General features: G+C 46.7%; 1 protein-coding gene across 1 annotated transcript; it reads left to right on the forward strand.

The window, feature by feature from the left end:
• Positions 1–453: 453 nt before the first annotated feature.
• Positions 454–26900, forward strand: LOC144110978 (gamma-secretase subunit Aph-1-like). The gene is made up of 6 exons (XM_077644052.1): positions 454–821; positions 4426–4569; positions 6845–6930; positions 9405–9527; positions 15508–15635; positions 26130–26900. The coding sequence occupies exons 1-6, from the start codon at positions 709–711 to the stop codon at positions 26304–26306; spliced, it is 771 nt and encodes a 256-aa protein (XP_077500178.1). The 5' UTR covers positions 454–708; the 3' UTR covers positions 26307–26900.
• The last annotated feature ends 38 nt before the right edge of the window (positions 26901–26938 follow it).

A 26938-nucleotide genomic window follows, 5' to 3' on the forward strand; every position in this document is an offset into this window, starting at 1 on the left:
CTGAAAGTTTGCCCAGCTAGGAAATCACGACAAGGAGCCGTTTGTCAACGCGTCTTTAACGTGTCCGGCTAAAGTTAAGGTTTTAACTGCTACTAAATTGTCTTGTTTCATTAATACGAAAGAGATCAAGGCGAAAACTACGCTCGTATTTCTTAAATATATTTGTACGCACGTGAGCCACCGGCTTTCTGACGCTCCTGATGTTGGGCGTAGCAGACGACGTGCGCATCCTAAAGCGACCGCAGCGCCACTGCTCAGGCGGTGACCGCGTCGGTTCGCCACGCTCCCTAGCGCGCCGGCGCTGCTTTCTAACTGCCCCTATTTACAAACGTTGGAAGGTGCTCATCCGCTTTAAATGACATAGCCACTGGAGTCACAGGATTTTTTTTTATATATAATCGCAGGCCTGCACCTAATGCAGCGCCATTAATCTATTGTCATCATCATCAGCACATTCATGTTGTCGATGGCGACATTTTTGTCAGTTTCTCAATGTGATAGAGCAGGGTTGAGCTGCAGCAACCACCCGTACGCCTGAGCTTGCATTCAGGATTTATTTGGTGTGGTGGGTGTGCCGCTGTCGTGCCCGCAGTTTCTTAAAGCGGGCCGTTGCGGGCTCTGCCTTCCAGTGGTCGCCTGTTGACCGATCGACCGCCCTCCCGATTACGTTGCGAGCGCTGGCGCGCCTCGCTGACTGCCTGCAGCATCATGACGCTTATGGAGTTTGTCGGGTGCGCCTTGATCGGCTTCGGACCGGCGCTCTCCATGTTCGCCATAACCATCGCCAGGGACCCGATCCGCATAATCATTCTGATCACAGCGTGAGTCCAAGCGCTGCCGCCGCTCACGTGACGGAGCGCGCGTGTGCTTCAGAGTGAATGTGCAGCGCACTGCGGGAGTGATACCTGTGACCAGTGCTTGCCTGGCATTATCATAGTAGCGCACTTTTGATCTGCTTATACGACACTTTTACCTGCGGCACCTGAGCGCCCAATTTGACAGTTCGCTCATTACGGTGCGAGAGGATTTGCATCCTGTCAGGAAACATCGGGTCAGATTAATCATGTCAACTAACGTAGGTTTAGCACAGATTAGTATTTGCAGGAGGAAACTCTACCGAAGAAGGCACTTCCAAGTATGCCTTAATTAACAAAAGAAAACTGGTCTCGAAAGTTATTCACTACAGCGAAATCTCATGCAGAAGGGATATAAAAACCCTAAAGTGTTGTGTATGTGTAAAGGGAGATGTGCAAAATTGAACCGCTATGTCATTAGGTTCAGAGTAGGGATGCACAAATCACCGTCTTTAAATAGGAAGCTATTATGAAGCAGTTGTATATTCCATGTGAATGTTTTACGATCATACAGTCTTTGTGAACACAAGCTTTTCTAGTGAATAGGCCTGCACAGCATTCCCTGATGCACTGGTTGTCTGTCCCTTCACTGTGCAGAAGCGAATGAGAAGCACATATGTACCTTCCCAAAGAGTGCATCCTGTGTGTTGCTATTTTCCTCACTGGGCTGTTGCTTACTTCTGTCGCAGGCCAAGAGGAAATGGTGGCGCGATCTTTCTGCACACGTTCGCAGCATACCTAAGCGCAGTTGTTTTGACTTCTGTGTTTTCACAGTGCAACATATCCATGTGTGGGATGCCTTTAGATGTCTTCGTCTTAAGTTTACTGACTCTGATAACCTGCCTAAACGCTTTGTTGTGTTCTCAGTGCAGATTGGGCCTTGATGCAGTGCTGAAACCTCATAAATATTGTTTCTCTCGGTTGACCTTGGCTACAGGAACTTGAGGATGCGTAGAAGGCTTATCAAATGTGACACGCTATAGTTGAGAGTCCTATAATTGACCGCTTAGCAGAGCCTCTGCCATCTTGTTCAAATTGCAGCCTGAGGAACCTCCAGGAATGCACATTAGCATTGAGAGAATGGCATTGTAGGGCTTGAAAGTGACCTTCCTGACTGCTTTGATTGCTTGGTTTCAAGGCATGCTGTCAGTGTGCATCAAAGTACACTTAGAATAGCAGAGTTTCTTTATACCGCACTGCTATGGTAAGTGCCTGGCTCACATAGTAGCATGCAAAACAATGAAGAAAGTGTGAAAGCTCTAGTTAAAGCATGAGAACACGACCAGTTTTCTATAGGTACTATCACCATGAAATGAAACTCGGACGAGACAACTGAACTATGAACAGCAAAATACAAAGCCCTTAGCCACGGAAAGTGCAATACTAGATCTGGTTATTTTAAACTCGAAGGCGCAAAGACTTCTTTTGAAGTGTTAATCAACCTCGCTTGTATTTTTTCGCCAGGAGTTAAAATGTTCGTGTTTTTGTATTGCCAGTTCAGTTTTCTTGTTCGCATTTCATTCCTTGCCGATGGCGCACTGTGCTTAAAGAACAATTTTAGTTTGGCTCTCAGAAACCTGCCTGGGAGCGGATAGAGCAGCTTAAGAATGTACAGGCCTTGGAAACAAATGTTATAGCTGAGTTGTGTGTGAATTTTATCTCATTACTGCTGAATAACGAAGGTTGTTGCTAAAATTTTGTGTAAAGGTATCCAAAGGGGTCTGCCCATTCATATTGCCCTCCTCTCCATGCAGATCCAAACATCTGTAGTTTCACCAGAACAAAGGAGTTTACAACCGGATATAAAGTGCTGTTGTCAGAAGCAAGCTTTAGATTGAGGCCATGTTGTCTGGGTGTATGTTGGCCTGCTACTGGAAAAAGTGCTCGGCTGGCTGAACAGGAAAGGCTGCCTTGCTGATCATTGGATGCAAATAATTAATGAAATCAAATGTTAATGTTGAAGTGGCCGCTTTTGCGTATTTCTGAACATACCACTGGTGCTCGGAGAACTCCCATCTGTTCATTGTGATACGTTGCAGACATCAGTCATTGCTCTCTTGACCATTTCACGAGAAAGTTGTGAGGCGGCAGGTTGTCCACTCTTGATTCAATCCAGCATCAGCTGTTTTATATAATTTAGGTGCTAGTCAGTTTAAACCTGTGTGCTGGACTGTTTATGTTTAGTACAAGTGCCATGCTTCGAAATTGAGCGCTAGGGTAGTTAATCAGAGTGCCAGCTGATTTAACCCACCTGTCAAAAACAAACACTAGAATGTATTCATGCTTCTGCAATCGTAAGTACAATGTTTATTCTAGCTATTCAGTCGCAGAAGTGTTTTTTTAAGCTGTAAACAGCAGTAGTATCAGTTGTCTAATCGTTCTGGCCACCTGCATGAGAAACTGAGATACGTCATACAGGGTGTATTATTTCATATAGGGCGTGTTACTTCATGCAGCCTTTTCACTGGCTGGATGAAATAACCACCAATACACTAGCCATCAATATATTGGAGGCGGTGTGTGTTTGTACAAAGTGCTTGGCCTCACTTAATTTGTGGTATTTATGGCTGCGTGCTGCAAAGTCACTTCCAATGTTTATTTTCTACGCTGGATTAAATTAACCGATGCCTGCAAAAATTGGTCCACGGTTGTATTTTTTTTTTTGCTGGTATATGCTGCTGTTTGCAGTTTTGCTCTTCGCTTTAATACTGGAGTGCATAAGTTAAGTTTGCTGGCGGCTAGATTATTTCACTTGGAGCTTGAATGCTGCTGATTTAAAAAAGCATTGTTTGTGCATTGTACTAATTTCATTGTTATTTTTTTTCTGATGCACGTTTTTTCTTGAATTCTGTTCTGATTTTTATCGTTTTTTCTTTCATAGCTCCGCAGTCATCTTTTTGCCTTGTATTTTTTTTTTATTGTTATAACCTTTGTGTATTCGGCTGACTGTTAAGTGACATATATTAGTGTGGGCAGAGAAAAAATAATGTTGCCCAGCCCACACCGCTAATGGCACAACGGGCTAACTGTTAAGTGACAGTTCCACCTTAATGTAATTGCCGCCGCAGTGGCTCAATGGTTATGGTGGGTTCAACCCCGGCCGTGGCAGCTGTATTTCGGTGGAGGTAAAATGCAAGAGGCCCATGTGGTCGTCAGTGCACATTAATGAGCGATGTCAGTACACATTAATGAACCTCATGTGGCCAAAATTCCCGGAGTCTTTCACTACGGCGGCCCTTATAGCCTGAGTCACTTCATGATCATCAGCCTGACTACGCCCACTGTAGGGCAATGGCCTCTCTCATGTCTCTCCAATTAACCCTGTCCTTTGCCAGCTGCCGCCACCGTATTCATTAAATCTCATAAAACCACCTTGGTGGAACTGCACCTTAATACAAATCCTTATTTTTACATCACCTGACATGTCACTCCTTTCAGTGTACTTTTGAACATTTTTGGATCCTACGCTAGGCATTTGCTACGGATCAAAACAGTGGTTTGAAACATGGTACATCTTCGATGAGCACCAAAACTGCAAGCATCGTAAAGGGGTGTTGCCACCGGTGCGCAGGGCGTTCTTCTGGCTGCTGTCGCTGCTGCTGTCGTCCATCGTGTGGTTCGCGGTAGTGCCCCTGCGCAAGCAGCTGGCCTTTGGGGTGGTCTGCTCGGTCATCTTCCAGGAGGCCGGCCGTTTCCTCTTCTACCGGCTGCTGAGGTGGGCACGCTCTGTGCTCACATTTTTGATGCCCTGAGTTGTGCTTCATGCTGATTGCTTCTCTTTTGATTGGTGCACCTGTAGATGCAAGCAGGAACAATGGCATTGCAAAGAAAAACCACTCTACAAATCGATGCAGGGCGTAACGATCAACTTGTGAACCGCATCACCGATTTTGATGACATTGTAAGACGTGGTGTACCCTTATGCCATTAGAACATAGCCAGAATATCAGTGTTGTATCATGAGTGTGAAAAAAAGCTGTTCGCATCACAATGAACTGTACACATCACATGTTTGCATCACAATGTTGGAGAACTCTCATTTTAAAGAAAACTTGTAACTTGTTCACTTTTTCGACAGAAATGTCCCTGGAACTGTCCTATGTTCAAGGGCATATTTGTGCAAAAGAAAACTCCACATATGAAAATGAAGGAAAGGGACTGTTCTTCTAAGACCACTTTTTCCGAAAATCACACCACTTTAAAGCAACTTGTTTTTTGTGCTGTTTCAATATTTCATTGCTATTTGAATGCAATTTCAATGCTACTTCAGTATTTAACTCTTTTTGCCATAAAGACATAACACGTTCCTGTCGATTCTGGCGTTCCGCAGGGATCCGTCCTCGGCCGCCTATTGTTTTTAATATTTATTAATGATATTGTTAAAGACCTGTCAGTACATATTACGTCATGTGCGGACAACTGAGTGCTATATGAGAAATTAAGTTCAACTGATGATCAAATTAGGCTGAATAATGATTTTGCAAAAATAGTTTCTTGGTGTGAGAAGTGGCAAATATCAATTGATTTTGAAAAAACTGTATTTATGAGAATAAAACTAAAAAAGAACCCTCTTGTATATCACTACACTGCTAATAATAATTTTCTTCATAAAGTTACACAACATAAGTATCTAGGCCTATGGATTTCTGATAACCTCTCTTGGACCAAGCATGTCGACTATGTTTCAGCAAACGCTCTCCAAAAGCTTCTTTTCTTACGACGCTCGCTTAAGTTAGCAACCCCTGGTACATGCCTCCTTGCCTACAACACTATTATTAGACCAATCTTAGAATATGCAGTAAATATCTGGGATCCTTTTACAAAGGCAAACATAAATAAACTTGACAGAATCCAAAAGAAAGCAGTAAGGTTTATATATAATTATCACTTACGGGCGAGCATCAGTCAGTGACCTCCTCAAAAAAAATGCATTACCCTCTATTCCTAACAGAAATCGCATATGTCGTTTAAAGTTTTTCTTTCAATTAATTAATTTTATTTATTCCTGTTACCCCTAAAGGCCCTTCAGGAGAGGGTATTACATAGAGGAAGGGGGGGGGGGGGGAGATACAGTCATTAATAAATGCGATACATTTCAGTAAAAAGTGCAATACAACAAAAAGAAAACATTAAAACATGAGGCATAACACAAAAAGGAAAAATGAACACAAACAAAAACAGCAAATTTTACACATTTCCGTCACAGCGAAGAAACTCTTGGAATTTTAAGATGTCAGTTTCTGTGGTGATGACTGATGGTAAACTATTTTTATTCAATGATAGTACGGGGAATAAATGAATTGGCGTAAGCCGATGAATGACACTTCACGCGTTTAGTCTTGAAAGAATGATCATGGCGTGGAAAGATGCCATGAGGTGACTGAAACAAATCACTTCGAAGGGAGGGGTGGTGATAAAGCTTATGGAAAAGTGTTAAACGAGCAAGTTTACGGATATGAGAAATCTTCCAGTTCGGCACGTTTCTTTTAATGCTGTAACACTTGTGAAGGGTGAGTACTCTGAAAATATGAAGCGGACAGCACGGTTCTGCAAGGATTCGGTGTTATTGATAACGTAGGCTTGCTCAGGGTTCCAAATGGCCGCAGCTGTGATGCTTAATCCTATTTAATTAGGGTAATCTGCTCCACAGGACAGTATTTCGAAGTTTCTAAGAACGCCTGGAACTTTTAGATAGAGTTCCCGCAATAAAAAGACGCGTTCAGATTCCTCTTTGGTGAACCTTTAACCGCTGCACCATTGCGGAAGGAATGGCGTGAGGATTCCCATGGATCTATGAATGTTAAGTAGAGAATGACCAGTTCCGCATATATGGGCATTAACTCATTAATGCTATAGCGTCATATACTTAAGGCGGGGGTTAAGTGTCCCCTCCAATGTTTTTCTGTCCTGTGGCGGTATGCAGCTCTTGTGCGTCATCAAGGTAAGGCGATATTTTCTCATTTGAGGGGCACATGACTGGCACTGTGCAGGAAAGCAGAGCTGGGTCTGAAGAAGGTCACCGAGGTGGGCGCAGATGGTGCTGTCGTCTCTAGTTCTCGGACGACGCTCTCGTATGGTGAGTGGCACCTGGCTGCTTCTGCCTGCATCTCTGCACGGAGTGTGCACGAGCCCACTTATTTGGTCAGGGTTGTGCCATACAGAGAGCCCTGGTAGGCCTCTGGGTTTGGTGCATCAAGGAGCAACCATTACAAGTCGGATATATAAATGTTACTGAGAATACCTAACTATTCAGGATTCTGGAAGCTGGCAAAGCATGGTCATTCTAATAAAATTTAAGGGGTGTCTGGATGGCATTCATTCATTGTGGACGTCCCTACTGCTTGATAGCACAAGACAACTGTGTGCACACTTAAGTTGTGAGGACTGATATAGACAAAATGGTGAAGCACTAACTAGCAACTGTTCTTTTTTTTTTTCATGGTTTAGCAGGTGCTGAAATGACAAATGAAAAACGAGGTCAGAAGGGGGGAACATTTGGGTTCTTGCTTTATAGCAAGATCTGCACCTCTTACGGTTTGTCATTGGGGGGGGGGGGGGGTTCTCCTGAGACAAACTTCAGCGAAGTCTTTAAAGCCTGTGTGAGCATGTGTGGCAGCTGGTATGCGGATACAAGACATATTTAGCATCTGTAGCTTTTGGTACAATGATACCAATGGGATATCTGATCAGTAGCCATGTTTTCTCCCCTTGCTTCTGAAACATACCTTTTGAACTTGCCCTCAAATCTGGCCACATCCTGAATAATAAGCGTCAACAAGCGTCAAGAGAGGCTCCAAACCATTTGTTAATTGAAAACTTACCTCTGGATTGAGTGCAAGATATTGGCCAATTTTCATCCAGCATCTTCAGCTCTGTGCACTGGAAAACTGCATTCTCTAAAGGTTGCATGTTCAGCTCGAAGTCGGGTTTAAGCTGATTTTTAAGAAATCTGTTTGGGACGCAAGGATTGGGTTAAGCCTGGTTTTACTCAACAGCAAAGGGCCCTAATTATAAGCATTTGTGTCCTGTTTGCTAGGCCTCAGATTCAGCCTCTCTGACTGCTGATGTGTTGCTCTCGGGATTAGAAATTTGTTTTATTTATTTGGGAAGGTGATGACTTGAGACAATGAGGACAGATTCAAGAGACCACTCTTATCGAAAACAGGAGCTTTTATAAGCTAGGAAATACCTAAGAAAATTAAGATACAGGGGTTGCCACCATCGGCTGCTTTTGTGAATAAACTGCTTGCATCGACACCAATTTTTGGATGCGGATCCCAGAGACAACACTACACCGCCATTCACTTCAAAAACGGTGTCCACTGGTTCTTCTCAGTACGGACGTCGTGAGTTTGAATCGAGGGGCAGGAAAATATTTTGATCCAATTTCCTCAGCCATAAATACTTCTGTTGCTTCTAGATAAATGTCAGCCTACTTAGAGCAAGAGAACCCGCTTTTACTGAGAACAGTAATTGAATGGAGTTGTTCTCAGTGTCAGAAAGTGGTAGTCACATATTCAAAAAAAAGTCTTCAGTTAAGGAAAGAAGAATATTCCTAGGTCTGTAGGAATGCAGGCAAAGCAGATTAACTTGTTTGTGGTTATTTTTCAAGTAGTTTACAAACAAATGCTGGTGTTGCTTTAACATAATGCAGGCCTTGATGCTATGCTTATGCCATCTTGAACATGTGTCAGTCTTCAGCTTATCTTTGCGTTGTTGTTCTATTATAAATTAGTGCTCTAACCTGCAGTGCTAGGTAGTTCACATGTTGTCAGTTCAGATGACTGCTTGTAGCACCCTGTGCTCATGGTGCTTTCTTTTTTTAAGGCGTACAGGCACTATCTTTGTTAAATGTGTTCTTCCCTTGTAATGGTGTTGAAGACATTAATATAAACCTATATTGTTGCATGAAATCGTGCTCAGTAAATAATTTATGTTTGAATTTCTTCCACTCACGGCTGTGATGTTGCAAGTTTCGTGTAGGTTACTTGAAGCACACAAATCAAATCTTTATTTGCAACATCCATCCATTAGGGGTGCAGACTGAACACTCATAACAGAGCTTGATTGCGCAATTTGTCATCCTGGGCACTTGGGACAAGCTGGTATAATAGCAGTATTGAATTAAAATGCCACAAGAGCGAATGTAGGACAGTTTTTCTGTGCCATCGTTTGGCTGTTGAGACCAAAACAAAATGAGGCCAAAAAAATCAGTTTTAAATTTTTTACCAAGCGCGCGGTCGAATTTCGATGGAGGCGAAATTCTAGAGGCCCGTGTACTGTGCGATGTCAGGGCACGTTAAAGAACCCCAGGTGGTCGAAATTATCCAGAGCCCTTCACTACGGCATCTCTCGTAGCCTGAGTTGCTTTGGGACGTTAAACCCCTATAAACCAAACCAAACATACAAATTCCTCATGGTGAACCATTTATACTATTGTCTTGCGCACCTCTTCAAAGAATTGAAAAGGCGAACCAAAAGTTTGGTGTCCGCACTCTTTCAAAAAACTCTCTTCGGTCATGTATGTTTTGCCTCTTCTTCCTTCTGCAGTGTCTGGCCTGGGCTTTGGCGTAATGAGCGGTGTCTTTTCGCTGCTCAACGTGCTGGCGGATGCCGTGGGTCCTGGCACGGTCGGGCTGAACGGCGGCTCGTCTTCATTCTTCCTCACCTCAGGTGCCAGAGTTTGTCTCTGTCCTTCTCTTTCACAGTGTAGGCTATTAGTCCAGCTTGGCAGGGAATGCTGGGATAAGAGCTAACTTTGCTGAATAGCTGCCATGTGAGGTGTGTTTTTCGACTGGCAAAAAAAAAAAAATGTCGTAGATGTCACCACATTATGACCAGTTTTAAACTTTGAAACTGATCCCTGGATGTGCACTAATCTGCCTTTTTTTTTTCATGCAGGGTCATGTGGTATAGTTTCTCGAAGTTCTTTATAGCGCTACAAAAAAAACAAGGACACAGGAAGAAGTACACAGGACGGGCACTGACTCCGACTAACTTCAGTGAGGCTTCCACAACCTGCATTTATACACAACGAAGGGCCAGAGCGCATGCGGGTGAAATATTTTCAGGAGATTAGGGAGCGCAGACTGTATGCTATCGTCTTTTTAATAATCTGTATTCGCTATCTCGCAGGGAAACTGGTGTGGTGCTGACGGACGTGTCGCCCCTTGTTTTATAAAAAATGCTTCTGCCAATTCGCGGGCTAATCTGGCCTTGCTTCTGCTTAGAATTTTGATACGCTCAAGTCGTGGCTCACAGTTTTGGTCGTTCTCATCTTTGCACGAGCGGCAGTGGGCCTCACTGCAGTTAGTTGAAGTCGGCGCCCGTCCTGTGTGCTTCTTCCTGTGTCCTTGTTTTTTTGTAGCGCTATAAAGAACCTCGAGAAACTATGCTTCACCAACTGGCCCCACAACGTGTTTTGTCATGTGGGATAGCCCTCTGCAAACATTTATGGAACGTGCACGCTGTGAAAAATATTCATCCCCTTTGTTGGCAGGGGACACAGCAGCTGCGGCAATTGTGCTGAGATGTAGATTGCCCCCTCTAAACTTATATCCTCACCTGCATATATGCAGCTGTAGGCAGAATGCCTGACTGTGGTACAAGGAAATTTAGGCTTCTTTCCTTGGCTTGGTACACTGAAAACTTTTGCAGCTGACCAAATTTTGGGTGCCATCTACTATTTTTAGGGGGCTTCTGTAGAAGTCTGAACCGCATTTTGAAGACCAGCGGCTAAGAAATCCTCTTTCTAGTAGCGAGTGCTGGCTGCCACTTAATTTTGGTGGAAGAGTTTTCAAACTCACCTGTTCTACCTGCCATTAAACGGCGTCTAAAATATGATCTCCACGGTGCTGGCATTATTCGAACCACCGAATCGCACTACTGAGCTGCTTTTGATGCAGTGTATGGTGCTGGACCAGCTGCAAACTGTAGACCTTCAGTGGTGGGAATGATTGGTGCTCAATTTCTCGTTAATCAGCTTATTAACCCTTTAACCACCAACACAGAGCTGTACTCGTCATTGTACCAATAACGCGAATGACGAGTCACACTCGTCCAGCCCAATGTTTCATTGCGCCAAAGTTGAGGTGCTGTCAGCAACTGCTCTGGTTCCAGTTTTAACACTAAAGGACTATAGCTGTGCATGAGAAACATGTTTCGCACTTAGCATGCGTTTTAAGCCTGACACCACTCATTTTTGGCCAAAAAATTGCTAATTGGTACGGGCCAAGGGGAAAGCCTTATACCCCTGTCACACGGGCATTTCTAGGGCCCTCGAACCGATAGTCTATCGACTCAAAGGCGATCGAGCGCTGCCACACGGGCAGTTTCAATGGCGATCGAGTCAACGGAGTAGCGCAGAACTCCATCGAGATTTCGAGGGCCTTCGAGCGCTGCCCAAGGTTGCTAGCGTTGCTTCGAGCGGCGCCAAGCGCACTTTCGTACACGACACATTCACGGTGCAAAAACATGAACAAACATTATTCGCATAAAATTTAATGCAAGCAGTCTGTAAAATTATTTTAAAATTATATTAGACTTGTTTTAAGCGCATTAATTTTGCGTTGCAATCTTTGCGTTGCTTGCGTACTTAAGGGCACAGGGTAAGCCCTATACTTCCCATGCATTTTAGGCCATGTTGAGGTACATGTTTCTCACTAACTAATAACAGTAGCCTAATAATACATATATCATTGTTTGCCAAATTTTATGCTCTTTTTACTGAAAATTGAATGAAATTTTACTGAAAATGTGTTGAAAATTCGATTTTTAATAAAATTTTTTCCGGTAGTCCACAAATCTGGCCTTTCTTTGCGCATTTCAAAATTCATAACAGAATAACTGCTCAGTGAAATTGCTTAATTCTAGTTCAGTAGTTGGCAACACTTATGTAGATGATTGCAAAAAAAAAATCAGCCGTCTGTCTTGAAAGGCATTGGAAATAATGGTACCTTTGTAAGAAAAAACACTGTTTTGAGATAATAGAGCGTAAAGAGAAAAAAGATGTGAAAAACCATTTTTTATTCGCAGAAACGCCTCCATAGTAATTGGTTTAATAGCCCCCTGCTTTGTAGTCACTGTCGCCGTCATTTTTTCGCTTTTCGGCTTGTCGTTTTGACTGTCGGGCCTCTTTTGTAAGCTGTCGTGTTGCTCGGTCCGCAAAGTACATGCGCTTATGGTCAGCTTCCCTCAGCCACTTGATGGTGTTGCTCCCTGGGTTCAATCCACACGCCTTCAAAACGTTGGCCCGTGCGATGCTACCATCATTAAATGAAAGAACAGCATCCAGTGTTGCCATCCGTAGGGTCTGAAGCCTAACAAACACATTCTTTGGCGCGCGTTCCCAAACAACATGGTTGAACGACTTATTTGCATTTTGAGTTCGCCCATGCAGGCACTTCTCTAGGAGCTCAGCCTTCGATAGCTCCCTATAAATGGGTTTGATAGCCTCCAAGACAGATGCAGGCAAACTCTCCTTGTGGAAAAATGGCTTGCCCTCTGACTGACTTCTGTTGAAGGCACACCACGTATCAGTTCCCTTTGGGCAAAGTCCATGGCATGGGTCATCGTCTGTGGCCGATAAGTGGAAGAAGGTTGCCCAAACGGCCTTTCGCATTTCATCCAGGTTTCCTACATTTCTTCTGATGGCCAAACCATAGTACGTCTGGAGCTTGTCTATTACTGCATCAGTCAGTCGGCCTCGGCCCGAGAGGCTCTTTCCATCAGAGAGTTTTCCTGCTTTGTTTCCTTTTTTTAGCCTTCGTAACCTTGTGCCCATCCTTTTTTGCACGTGCCCTATGCACTCAACCTTGGATATTTCAACGGAATCACCATATGGCATTTGTGCCTTCACAGCCATAAAAGCCTTGCTGTCACCATCCCCAAGGTATTTGACGTATCGAACGCCGTGAAGCTCCTCACTCCTGCCGAAAATTTTCAGTGCTCCTGCGACTTCCATTCCACCGCTGGTGCCTTGGTAGTTGCTTTGGCACACCTCTCTATGAAGGGGGTCACTGTTTGTACCCTTGATGCTGCACTTTGGACAACGTTTAGACAAAACCTCCACATCCAGCACTTTCCCAGAGTCTACACTGGTCGCAGAGACTATGCCGTTATTGGAAGTATGGCCTCGCTTCTGCCAGCTTCCATCAAGAGCAACTGCGATGTCTTTATCCCCCTCATTCAGCTGCACAGCTTCGTCAGCTGCCCTTTTCATCGACTCCTGAGCAGCAGCTTCGATGTGACCTAGAAGCTCTTGATTGTATTTCGCAAACTTTGTCGGCGGCTTAGGAAGGTTTAGCATAGCACAGAGTATATTTCCTGCAGCCATTCCCTTACCAATGGACCTCAAGGCATACACTAACCTGAGGTTGGCTTCATAGAGGCCAGAAGTAGTTTTCTTCGACATCTCAAATCGTTGTGCGGCACTACACACTTCACAGTTCAAACTGTAAACGCTTGCAACACCTACCCGTTTTGTCACAATTTCGATGAGCTCAACACTTCCACCGCACTCTCTGCACACACAAATCTGTGTAATTGCGGCACAAATGCCGTCCATGTCCATTAAGGCATATTGGCTGCTGCTCTGTAGCACATCCTCTTCCTGGAAGCACATAGAAAATCTTGAAAGCTTCGATGTCGAGGAGCTGGCGCGTTCAGCGTTCGGGATCTCATTCGGTCGTGGACATCCTTTTGCTTTTTCACGATGAGCGTAGCGGTTGCCGTGAAATTCACGCCTGATGAAGGCCTTCTTTGCCCTGGGCATCACAACTTATCAGCAGCAACCAACACCGGCACAATTTACAATACTGATCGAAAGGGATAGCACTCGGACGCAGCTGCATGAAGGTTGCAGAAACGTGGAAAAAACGTGCAAAGCGTCTCAGGATTGTCTTGGCTAAAAAAGAGGAGCTGTACAATAGTTACCAGACAATTTTTTATATGTAGCTGATTTTAGACAAGTTTTGAAATCAGGTGGTGGACTTTTTGGTTGAAAAAATTGACGTTAATCCTGAAAGGAGGCGTGGCCGCTCACTACTTGGTTTCGGAAAAAGCGTTTTTCAGCCGTAAATATGGCGTTCTGAGGAAAGTGCGATCATGGAACATGTGTAGAAAGAATTGAACTTCTAAAATTCCAAAAGAAAAAAAAAACGATTTTTTTCTAATTTTACCTTACCCTGTGCCCTTAACGTTGACAACATGGCGGCACCCTGCCCGCCCGCTTCACAGCGATAACAGCTTCGTCGCTAATCCCTCAAAGCAATATCGTGTTCTAAGGTGTTGTATTCGGCTTCGATTTGCCCATTCTTACCCTCGCATAAGGTTTCAAGAGACAAATAGCTCTTGTTTTTCAGGTATCATGGCGATTTCCCAGGTCTTAAGCCTGACGAAGCAGCGCTCCGACGCAGTTGGATTGGCTGGGCTTTGGCTCGTCTTGTATTAGAGTGACTACAGCAGTGTCTGCATATGTCCGTCGCGTACGTGCAATTAAAAGGGTTTTGAACGACTTTCGCATATGCGTGTAGTTCAGCATTTAGTATACATTTATCAAATATTTTTGTTATTTTTGCAAAATCCAAAGTAGCTATTCTGGCGCCACACATCCGTGGCGTAAGACACGAGAACCATTTCAATGGCCATTGAGATTTGCCGTGTAGCAGCGGCGAGTTCGATGGCGATTGAAAATCTCGAAAACCCTCGACTCGAGGGTGATTGAAACTGGCCGTGTGACAGGGGTATTACATGGCCCATAAGCAGCGAAACCTGGTGTCATTGTCGACTTCCAGTAAAAGTGGTCCACAAAACTTCCAATCACATCATCAACGAAGAAAAAACTTCTTCTGAAGGTGCGGGGAATTGAACCAAGTACTTTCAGGTTGCGAGGGTGGCACGCGATCCATAGGCCAAAAAATTGCGTTGGGTCTTGGCAAATAAAGGTGAACCTAGTGTGTGTGTTGCCTTACGACAGCATGCTGATGACTAGATGTGTTGTTGGAAAGGAAGAAAAAAATGTAGATGAAAAAATGAATGTTATTGCCTTCAAAACACATAAGTAATCTGAAGTGCCCTCTGTAATTTTTTCTGGGAATTAATTAGGTGGGGCCTTACACCAAGGGAATGCAGTGACACCATTTGGCAGTAAAGCAGTGTACCAAAAGGGTGAACAAAAAGTAACTGTGAAAGTGTCAAAAGAAATGCAAACGTGGGAAGGGTGCACTTAATGTGGCCACCATTGCAAACTGCTGGCATCGCACAGGGATGTCCTTGCAAGACTTGAATCTACTTGAGACATGCTGGCGCTGCTACTTCAAAGTTGATGCGGAAGATGAAATTGAAGAAGAATGTAGCAACGAACCCGTTGTAGCCCTGATTGAAGCTTTCCAACCCTTAACTACCATTCATACGATTCAAGCACCTCCAGTGAAGATTCATTCAGTGCCAAAGCAGCTGCGACAGTGGCAAGCAGCAGCATGTGCTTCACACTGTTTGGCTTTTGTTTATGTTAAAGGAATACAGGCACCAAATTTTTGCTTGCATGTTTTCTTTGTAATGGTGCATTAGACATTAGTTCACGTGGATTGCCCCATGGTATTCCCCTACGGCTGCTAATTCCTTCTCTCGTGTTCTTTTGGCTGCTGTGTTTCAGCACTGACAACCAGTGCCTTTGTGCTGCTGCACACCTTCTGGGGGGTGGTGTCCTTCCATGCCCTGGACCACGGCCGGTGGCCCCTGGTGGCCTTTGTGGTCATCACCCACCTAGTCGCTTCCTGCCTGGTGAGTGGCCTGCGCAAGCACCGCTGGCTTCAGTGTGCATCCAGAATCACTTCTGAATGACAGCTGTGTCGTACTTCTGTAAAAGATCAGCAAGGTTACACTGAAAATTATTTCTAGCTGGAGCTACATCTTATCACAATTACTTTTCAAATATTGCTTCACATTTGCCGGCTTTTTGAGGCAATCAGTTTGATACGTTTTGTGTGTGTGGGGGGTCTATAAGCAGAGGCATGTGCCACTGTTCCAGCTCACAAGCAACTGTGACTCAAAATAAGTGCGAATATAATGGGTAATGTTAATGTGAAGCTACTATAAGATTGATTTGATTTAGAGGGTTTAACGTCCCAAAGCGACTCAGGCTATGATACATGCCGTAGTGGAGGGCTCCGAAAATTTCAACCACCTGGGGTTCTTTAATGTGCACTGACATCACACAGTACACGGGCCTCTAGAATTTCTCCTCCATCGAAATTCGATCGCCGTGGCCGGGATCGAACCGAAGCTACTATAAGAAGAAGAGGGAAGGAATTTCATTACTTATTGCAGTACAGAATCGGCTAGTCCAGAGAACTAACAATTGTATTCCCATCGCTATGACAAATAATTTCCTATATTACCTGATCTTACTGCGGCCATGTTTGCTGCACGCTCAAGCATTGAATAGACATACCTTGCACATTTTGTTGTGCAAGTGGTAACCTCTTCGTCTAAAGCAATGTACTAAGTAATTACCAACATGAAGTCTGCTGGTTCGTTGCCTACAAGTTTGCATTCTTTTTATTTTTCCTGCTGTGGTGGCTCAGTCGTTATGGCGCTCGGATGCTGACGCGAAAGGCTCGGGTTCGATCCCAGCCGCGGCGGACGAATTTCAATGGAGGCGAAATTCTAGAGGCCCGTGTACTGTGCGATGTCAGTGCACGGTAAAGAACCGCAGGTGGTCGAACTTTCCGGAGCCCTTCACTACGGCGACCCTCGTAGCCGGAATTGCTTTGGGACATTAAACCCTCATAAAGCATAAACTATTCTTACATCCTTAGCCACAGTTTGCGCTCTACTGCTTTCGCATTTCTGTCAAGGGTGTGCTGTATGTCAAGCCAACCTGAGAAATTCTCTTTCTGCCCTGATTGTGGTCGTCACCACCAAGGAGGAAAAAAGGGCTCTCTGGCTGTGTTATTGGCTTGATATTGAAGGAAGTGTAGCCAAATGAAATAAGAGGTTTTGCAAAGCAGGGTCATCACTGTCGTCCCTTCTTGTCCCATTTCTATGCACTGCTTTTTGCCATGTTTTTGTGCGACCGACTGTAGTCCAGCTGCAGACTATTGTGACATTCCTTGTGTGCTACGAGGTACATTCCTTGTGTGTGCTACGAGGTACATTCCTTGTGTGTGCTACGAGGTTCCACGTTCGACGGCGCGGCGTAGACGGAGACCCAGATGACAGGCATCATCAATTACCCAGCCATGCTCGTTGAGAGTGACAACCAGAACGAAGGGGTTTAAGCCCAACCGGACCCAACCGGACCCGCCGCCACCGCCGCGGGGAAACAGGCTTTATCCTCCCCAATTGGCGTGGCGGTTTCAGGGGCGGCCGTCCCGGGCACATTCCAGGAGCGAGTGTCAGTTGATGGATGAAGAATGGAGGCCGGTGACCCGCGGGAACTGTCAGCGGGCCAGAGCGCGCCGTACCACAGCCGACGCTATGCGCTACCGCGAAGACAACATTCTTTCCCTCGGACTCAACACGTGAGGGGGGCGAGACAATAAGTGCGGTGGTATGTTTGTGCGCCCAAGTGAAAGCCCTAGCCCCCCCCTCCTTCCCCTCCGGCGTGGGCGTCCTCACCCTAGGGAGTGTGGAGAAGAGGATATAAAAATCGAGAAGCAGTACGGAAGAAGCACGCTCAGGACGACATCGTTCGCCAAGAGGGCCTTCAGCGCCGAAACCCGACGGCGTGCAGACCCTGAGAAACTAAGGTGTGTCTCGGATTTTCCATCCCCGACTAGCGTCCGCCAGGTCCGGCAGTTTCTCGGCCTGATCGGTTACTACCGAAGGCACATAGAGGAGTTCGCCAAGCTCGCTAAGCCGCTCACCGCCTTAACAGCCAAAAATGTCGCCTTTCGCTGGGACGAAAACGCGGAGAATGCTTTTGGGGCCCTGAAAAGGAAGCTAATGAGTGCACCGCTGTTGCGCCACCCGGATTTTAATTTGCCCTTCGTTATGGCCACAGATGCGTCAAAGTTCGCAGTTGGTGCCGTGCTATCAGGTTATCGAGGGCAAAGAACATCCCGTTGCTTTTGCTAGCCGACAGCTGAGCCCCACAGAGCAAAAGTACGGAGCTACGGAAAGGGAGTGCCTCGCCGTTGTCTGGGCAGTAAAGCATTTCAGATGCTACCTTTACGGCCGCAAATTCAAGCTAGTCACAGACTGCCATCCTCTGAAATGGGTGATGAGTGTCAGGGACCCTAGCTCGCGACTCGCTAGATGGAATCTACACCTGCAGGAATACTGCTTTGAAGTTGAGCACAAGTCAGGAAAGACACATCTGAATGCTGATGCACTCAGCCGTACAGCTGCCGTGGCAGCTATAGATGAGTTTGTCCCCGTAGTCGACCCCGCCGAATTACGCACAGAGCAGTGCAAAGATCCTGACCTGAAGCGAATAATCGAAAGCTTAGAGGGCGCACCGTCTCACCCCGAACAGCTAGGTTATTTCATTGACAAAGACGGCACCCTGTGTCGGCGCACGAGGCCAACCAGGAAAGGGAGACCAGAGAAAACCGCTTGGGAGAGAGTCGTCATACCTCGGTCGTGGACAGAAAGGGTTCTTCGCGCGTTTCACGATGCGCCATGCGCCGGTCATTTTGGCGTAGCGAAGACACGCAGGCGTGTGGAGCGTTTGTACTTTTGGAGTGGCATGCGACAGGATGTTAGAGACTACTGTGCGAAGTGTCATTCCTGTCTCGAAAGAAAAACACCCAAGGGACGAAGACCAGCTCCAATTCAGCCGTTCTCTGAGGTTTCGGCTCCCTTCGAGCGGACAGGTATGGACATAATGGGCCCATTGCCCACGACCACTTCCGGAAACAGGTACATTTTAGTATTTGTCGATCACCTTTCAAAATACGCGGAAGCGGTAGCACTCCCAGATCAGAAGGCAGACACGGTTGCAAGAGCATTTGTCGAACAGATCGTGCTCCGACATGGACCCCCGAGGCAACTCTTGACAGATCGGGGAACGAACTTCGTGTCGCAGCTAATGAGGAGAGTTTGCGAGCTGCTTAAGATCGCTAAGAAGCAGACAACACCGTACCATCCGGCTTGCAACGGCGCGGTGGAGCGACTGAACCAAACCGTGGCCGGGTTCCTGTCGCATTTTGTTTCGCGCGACCAGCGGGACTGGGACTTGTGGCTCCCGTATGCAATGTTTGCCTACAATTCCGCAGCACACGAGAGCACGGGCGAATCGCCATTCTTTCTTCTCTACGGCCGAGACCCGGACCAGCCTAGTGAAGTGCCAGAGGGCCCCCGTCGTGTCCCATACGCTTCACTGGACGACTATAAGGTGGAGCTAGAATCGCGCTTGCAAGTGGCGAGGGACATCGCAAAGGAGGCCTTAAAGAAAGCGGCGAAGCGCAGGAAGGAGGTGCACGATCGCAGTGCTAGAGACGCGCCGTTTAATGTGGGGGACAGCGTGTACATTGAAAACTGCCAAAGGCAGATTGGGCTAGCTCGTAAGTTCCAGACGAAGTGGAGAGGACCGTGCGAGGTTGTCGAGAAGCTTTCTCCGGTAAACTTCAGAGTCCGAGACGTGAACCGGCGCTTGATAAGGATACACGCAAATCGCCTCAAGTCGGCACCGGATCAGTATTCACGAAATGAGGAAAGGGAAAGCGCGGATTTTGATGGGGACAGAAGTGAAGCGGAGCGCGCAGATAGTTCGCAAGAAACGCCCTCTCCTGCATTTGTTCGGCAGGCGCCAGAGGTGACGGCCAGAATGCCACCGGATTTACTTCATGCATTGCTAGAAGAAGAAGCGCGCGAGGTTGCCGCGCAGATAACACCAGGAGAGGCTCCTGCCACGAGCCCTCGCGAGTCCCAAAGCAGACAAAGGGTCACAGACTTACTTAGTATGACTCATGAAGGCCGATATCCGCTGCGAAATCGGAAAGCTAAGTCGGACTAATGGTGTAAACAGAGCGGAGTTTTGAACTGGTTAGAATTGTGTAATGCCACAGCTCATAACATTGCTATGTGCTTATGTGTTAAGTTATCGGAGTTGGTAGTTAAACCTTTCTGTCATTAAGTAACACCTTCACAGGAGAGCATGCGGAGCGCATGCAGAACCTGCCCTACTTCCTTTCGTTATCTATATTTTTGTCTGTGCCGTGATCGTGCTAGAAGTGGGAGCTCCTTTGTAACTGTGGTAAATTTATTTCGTCCAGTTTGGACTAGAAAGGAGAGGCTTGGGTGCTGAGTTTCATGTTTATCTGTAAAAGAAGATCAGTGCTGCCCCTGGAGACGCCAGTTATGACAGCGGAGGCATATGGTGTTGTGCAGTGGTGTTGAGTGCAGCGAAAAGTGTTTTGTCGGACGCACTGTGCGAGGCGATTCAGAAAGACAAGGGGAGCTGCAGGGACTCAAATGTTCGGAGAACATTCTTCTGGAGGGTGAGCGAGTGTGACATTCCTTGTGTGCTACGAGGTACATTCCTTGTGTGTGCTACGAGGTACATTCCTTGTGTGTGCTACGAGGTTCCACGTTCGACGGCGCGGCGTAGACGGAGACCCAGATGACAGGCATCATCAATTACCCAGCCATGCTCGTTGAGAGTGACAACCAGAACGAAGGGGTTTAAGCCCAACCGGACCCAACCGGACCCGCCGCCGCCGCCGCGGGGAAACAGGCTTTATCCTCCCCAATTGGCGTGGCGGTTTCAGGGGCGGCCCTCCCGGGCACATTCCAGGAGCGAGTGTCAGTTGATGGATGAAGAATGGAGGCCGGTGACCCGCGGGAACTGTCAGCGGGCCAGAGCGCGCCGTACCACAGCCGACGCTATGCGCTACCGCGAAGACAACATTCTTTCCCTCGGACTCAACACGTGAGGGGGGCGAGACAATAAGTGCGGTGGTATGTTTGTGCGCCCAAGTGAAAGCCCTAGCCCCCCCCTCCTTCCCCTCCGGCGTGGGCGTCCTCACCCTAGGGAGTGTGGAGAAGAGGATATAAAAATCGAGAAGCAGTACGGAAGAAGCACGCTCAGGACGACATCGTTCGCCAAGAGGGCCTTCAGCGCCGAAACCCGACGGCGTGCAGCTACCACCAGCAACCGCTCGAGCCCAACTCCGGAGCCACTCCATCGCCCCCATGAAGTCGTCGGCACGTAAGCTCGGACGCCCCAGCCTCTGAATCTTAATCATGTATAATTATTGAATATATCTGTTTGTTTAAACTGAGCCATACGGTGTCTCTTTGCCTCTCCGTCCCATGTGGACCTGCGCATTATGGGGGTCATCACACTATGTTATCATGCAATTCCTCTTTGTGATGAGACTACAGGTGGCAGAGGTACCGTGCTGTGTCCATGTGCATGTTTGCTAACAGCAACCTGTGTGAATACTGCACACTGGCACTTAGCACCTACCAAAATCATGAGGATGAGGTGCATATCTGCGCTTGTCCAGCTCTTTGATGTCTTAAGCATGGCATGTGTCTTAGAGCCGCGTAGTAGTAGCAAAATCGCAACTGAAATAATTTATTTATTATGTTTCAGTCCCATTCTCTTGTGTCTCTCAGTTTGCAATTGAATGAATCGACACCTCACCCCGCTTTCATTCTTTGTTAGCAGCCGAGTGATTGCAATGGTGCGACGTCGCTTGACCCAGTGAGAAAAATTGGGAGAAACAAAAATGGCACGCAGTTGGAATAGCATTGTTCGGGAAGAGCATTGTCCCGATTCACTCACTGTGTGTTTTGTAGTAGTACCCAATAGTATCACGGAGCACCTTATTCATTGTTTCCAAGGTCGTGAAGATGCATTGCAAAGTATTTAGCTTAAGCTCTGTTTCTAGGCCGCACCTCAAAGTGCAGCCAATGTGCGTCCGTTTATCAACAGCTCATTCTTGCACATTTTATCATGTTGAATTAACAGCCCGCAGTCATGCTCATGGAGGCTTTTTCTTCTCTGTGTACTTTTGCTGCATGCTTTGAACCTGTGTAGCAGCTTGTTACAAGGGAACTTGATAATGCCCTAGATTTTGGCCTCTTGTGAAATAGGTCTTCAGAATCCAAATATTTTATTCCTACAACAAACCTTGATTCACTACCATAGAAAAGTCTATTCTTGCCAGAGTGGCTTGCAAGCTACGGCCAGGAACTGGTTTATTCAGTCTTAACACCTCTGAAGGAAGCTAGGAAGCTTGAAATGAGCTGTATAGCTGACAGCTTTCGATGCTATTGGGCCTCCAAAATTAGTCACCTGAGCGAAACTAAGGTGACCCGTTTGCAGGATACACTGCACATCCATCCTATGCACCACCATGAGAATTGAACCTCCGTTCAATTGGGCACTGCCCACTGCCGGCACGTATGTTCTCTTGCACACCGTCATGATCCATGGAACTTTGCTCCAACGCAAAGATTCCACTCATGGTTCTTCACGAGCCATGAATGGAATTATTGCGGTTACTGTGCTGGCTGGTCATCTCTTAATCACTGGTGATGCGAGAGAAAAAGGTAGAGTGTATTGAAGCGTGCAAGTCTGCCATCTTTTATTTTTATTTTTTTGGAAACGGCCATTTAGAATTCGAGTGATGGGGGTCTGTCTCTGGAGTCAACCTACATTTGCACCATTTGTGGGGCTAAAAGTGGTTTCGGGCTACCCATAAGTAGTAGCAAGTCCCATGCTCTCATAATAGGTACTACTCATGAAAGCGTTACAATTTCAAGATTTTGGATAACTTCAACTAAGCCACTCTGTCCTGCCAGTACGCACAGTTCGTGTGCGAACACCTCGTTAACTCAGGGTGCGAATCGGTTTCGCCACCGATGATTCAAACTGCACGCCGTTGTAGCCACTTACCCAACGTGCTCGCGCTGGCGGTCGCTTTTTCAGACTAACCATAGGTGGCGCATGCACAAACCTCATCACCATTGTCAGTTCTTCAGAATTTTTCCTTCCACCATGGTCACAGCGAACTAGAACAGCACGGTGTACAGTGGTGCGCCGCATTTACTGCATGCATTGCCCCTGAATCCGAAACCAGGGAACTGTTGGCAGCGGTTGGCAGTTGCTTGATTGATAAGGGTTACCCTGAGCTGTTGCTGTTTTTGGTGTCAACATGAGCACATTACTTGTAAGAAAAAGAAAGTAATGAGACTCAAGTCTGCGCTGCTTTGTGAGGGGCATTTGCCGATAGCTTCACATTGCACTTCCTCTTCTGGGGCCAGGGCCTGCAAAATCGAAATCCTTTCATTTTGAACTGAATTTCATGGATGTAGCTCTATGACGTTGTCACCCTTGGTATTTTGTCTAGGCCAGCCGTCTTGTAGCTCGTACTGTGTTCAGAACTAATGATGGCCTCTTTCTTTCAAGCCGATAGTACAGCATTGCCTGGTGAGGCACTGAAATTTTTGTATGCTCAATTTTTAAAACCTCGTACCAGTGCCTTTCCCTGTTGGAGGCATGCAAGGCTGTTTTCCTTTTTCTAACGCTTTGCCCAAGCTAAAAATAAAACTGTGCATCTATTGACATGGAGGTTGCTATGCATACTTTGTCTTTGTTTTGTTGAATTGTGTAGTACTAAAATTTATGCTTTCACGGCATAAGATATCAATGCGAGCCCAAGAAATTGCAAGCATATCAGCAGTGCTATCTCCGATAGTATCTTTAAAGGGAAAACTGTCACTAAAGTCTGTAAAGTTATTATTAGCAAGCAGTTTTGGCGATTATTTTCTTGGTTTCATGTCCTCGGTACCATGGTCCTTTTGAGGAAGCTTTGCAGACAGGGCAAGTACCAACACGAGCACAGATACGAATAGCGCCATTGTTTCCCAAAGTAATTCTATCCTTCTTTGTTGTTCCTGTTGTCATTCGAGGCACAGGACAGTTGGTCATAGCCATTGCATCATTGTCCTGTCATATACTGTTTACTTGCCTGACAAGTGCATTTGTTTTCTAAATAGAATTGGAAATATCTTTAGATTGGTGATGTTTTGATTGTGCAGTGTAATATCGTAGTGCAAATCTAATTTCGACAAACAAGACAACAGGCGTGTTTGTTATCGGATTGCATCCGTTGTGCAAGCAAAATGGGACAGTCTCTCTCAGTGTTATAATAATAATACCGTATTTACTCGCATAATGCTCGCACTCGCGTAATGCTCGCACCCCCCCACATTGGCTATCAAAAATTGGAAAAATTTTTTTTCCCCCGCATAATCATCGCACCCCCAAAATTACTGCCGCGAGCCGTCTGCTTGTCGTAGCGATCGCCATCTATTGACTGCGGCTACAACTAACTGCCATGGTTGGGCGCGCGTGCTACTAGGAGGCGGTACTGTGCTATCATCCGCTGCCACCGCCGCTACCGCTCATCCACTCACCACCGCTACGCCATTTTGCGAAGGTGTCTCGTAGGCCTCGTTTGCCTTGTTTGCGTGTTGCACCGTGCTCTTTGTGCCGCTTCGCCATGGGGCGCTACGCAAGCTACACAGCTGCTTTTAAGCTAAAAGCTATTGAGTATGCGTTGGAACATGGCAGCCGCGCCGCCAGCAGACACTTCGGCGTCAACGAGTTTTGCGTTCGGTATTGGAGACGGCAGCACGACGAACTCAAGACGACTGGTAAGACGCGCCGGGCCTTCCGTGGACCGAAGACTGGGAAATTTCCTGCCATCGAATCCTCTTTACTGGAATATATCAAGGCTCGATGAGCGGATGGGTGTGCTGTGTCGATTGATTTGATACGGAACCAGGCGCTCGTAATCGCAAGAAAGGAGGGCATCCCGGTGCAAGACTTCCGCGCTAGTAACGAGTGGGCCACACGATTTATGCGGCGCAATGGACTGTCGCTCAGGAGGCGAACGACACTTTGCCAGCGCCTGCCCGCAGCCTATGAAGAGAAAATAGTGGACTTCCATCGATTCGTTATCAGGATCCGGCAGGAGAAAAACTTCTTGCTCTCCCAGATAGGGAACGCGGACCGAACTCCGCTGAATTTCGATATGCCCAGCAGCAGGACAGTCGAACAGATAGGCGCTCGGACTGTGCACGTCAGGACTACAGGTGCCGAAAAACAGAGGTGCACGGTCATGCTAGGCGTGACGGCGGACGGGCGGAAGCTCCCACCGTACGTCATTTTCAAGCGGAAGACCCTCCCGAAAGGAAAGCTCCCCCTGGTATACACGTGCGCGTCCAAGAAAAGGGGTGGATGACCCCGGACCTTATGGTGGACTGGGTGAAGACTGTGTGGGGGCGGCGACCGGGAGCGCTTCTTTTTCCGTCGCTCCTCGTGCTTGATAGCTTTCGGGGCCATCTTCAAGAGTCGGTTCGGGCGAAGTTCAAGGAACTGCGCACGGACCTGGCTGTTATACCCGGCGGCCTCACATCAATGCTACAGCCTCTTGACGTATCTTTGAACAAGCCATTTAAAGATAACGTCCGGAGGCTGTGTGCATAATGGATGGCCGAAGGTGAACATGCTCTGACGCCGGGCGGCAAGATCAAAAGACCGTCCGTGGAGCTGCTGTGCAGCTGGGTATCAGAGGCATGGGGGATGATTGATGTAAACATGGTGGCCAGAAGCTTCAAGAAAACAGGAATTTCGAACGCCCTGGATGCGACCAAGGACCACCTGGTGTGGGACGATGAAGAAGCATCGGAAGATGAAGAAACCATCGATTCCAGTGTCGACACGGACTCTGATGAAGAGTAGAATTGCCTGCAGGACGTACGCAACGCGAGTAGTGACGGGGAGGTTGCACGCGGCAAATAAAGTGCTTTAGCAGCTTGAGCTTACGTTCACCCTGTACTTTCATAACGAAGGTAAGTTACGCTTGAAAGTAATGTTTTCATTATATTTACAATTGCAGACCTGACAATCCTGATCTTGCACCCATTCATCTTTGCACTTAACACTCCGAAACATTTGCTTGAAAATTTTCCCCGCATAATTATCGCACCCCCAAACTTGTGTTGATTTTCAGGGAAAAAAAGTGCGAGGATTACGCGAGTGAATACGATAATAATAATAATAATAATAATGACGATGATGATGTTTTCCATCATCTGCTGTTTGGCACAGTGATTGCGACATCCTACCACAGAGCACATGGCTGTCAGTTCATTACTCAACGTTTCAATTAATACAAACTGGTAAAGTGCACCAATTTCCGGAAATTTCTGTGTGCGTAAAAGAACCGTAGGCGGGCAGGACGAATGTGGAGTCATCCACAACCCACATCCCTGGGACGTGACTGCGAGTCCTGCTCTGACAATGCGCAGACGCTGCTGAATCCATCCGGCCTGCACATTGCCTCCCTGGTGCCCATCTACTTGCTTCTGCTGGTGTCGGCGGTGCTGGCCTTCCACGCAGCCGGTGGACGGCTGCACGCACTGCTGCGCTTCAAGGGGCTCAGCCTTCCACAGCAGCAGCAACAGTCTCAGCCGTCCCCACAATGACCTCAGACGTTCGCAACAGCCCAGCCCACTGGACTGCACGACTGATGTGTCCCCACTCCTTACTTAGTTCTCAGCCTGTTGTGTTTCTTATAGACACGTGTGTTTTCTTATCACGTGCCTATCAGGCACACGAGACGCACGTCTCATAGACCTGTGCTGTGGAAGGAGTGAAATGCACAGGCGATAGGAATGTAATCAGACGGTGCACACAGCAAGAAGTTGTGTGCTGCGTTCCTTGTGAGCACGTTTTGGTCAGGGATTTGGAAGAAGGATTGTAAGCTAACTGGGATGACGACGAAGGCCAAGACATCTTTCGCTGTGAGTGTGCCGCTGGCAAATGTAGCGCACTGCGTAGATGCGTGGCTGCATTGTGACGGATGCACCTTGGCAAGCTCGGCCGGGTTCTTCGTTATAGCCACTGTTCTGTTTTGCTCTGACCAGAAAAATTGACTGCCTGATAGGGATTATTTATACGTTTTCTTCAGATCATTGAACTTTACGTTGTTTTTATTGACACATAATTAATTATTTTGTCTTTGTATTTAGGCCTGTTACTTCAGGTTAAGAATAAAATGGTTGTGTCAGACTTTTAAATCTATGGTTATTCAAGTCTCTTGATGTGTCAAAGAAAA

The sequence above is a fragment of the Amblyomma americanum genome, chromosome 11, assembly GCF_052857255.1.
Source record: "Amblyomma americanum isolate KBUSLIRL-KWMA chromosome 11, ASM5285725v1, whole genome shotgun sequence".
Lineage (NCBI taxonomy): Eukaryota > Metazoa > Arthropoda > Arachnida > Ixodida > Ixodidae > Amblyomma > Amblyomma americanum.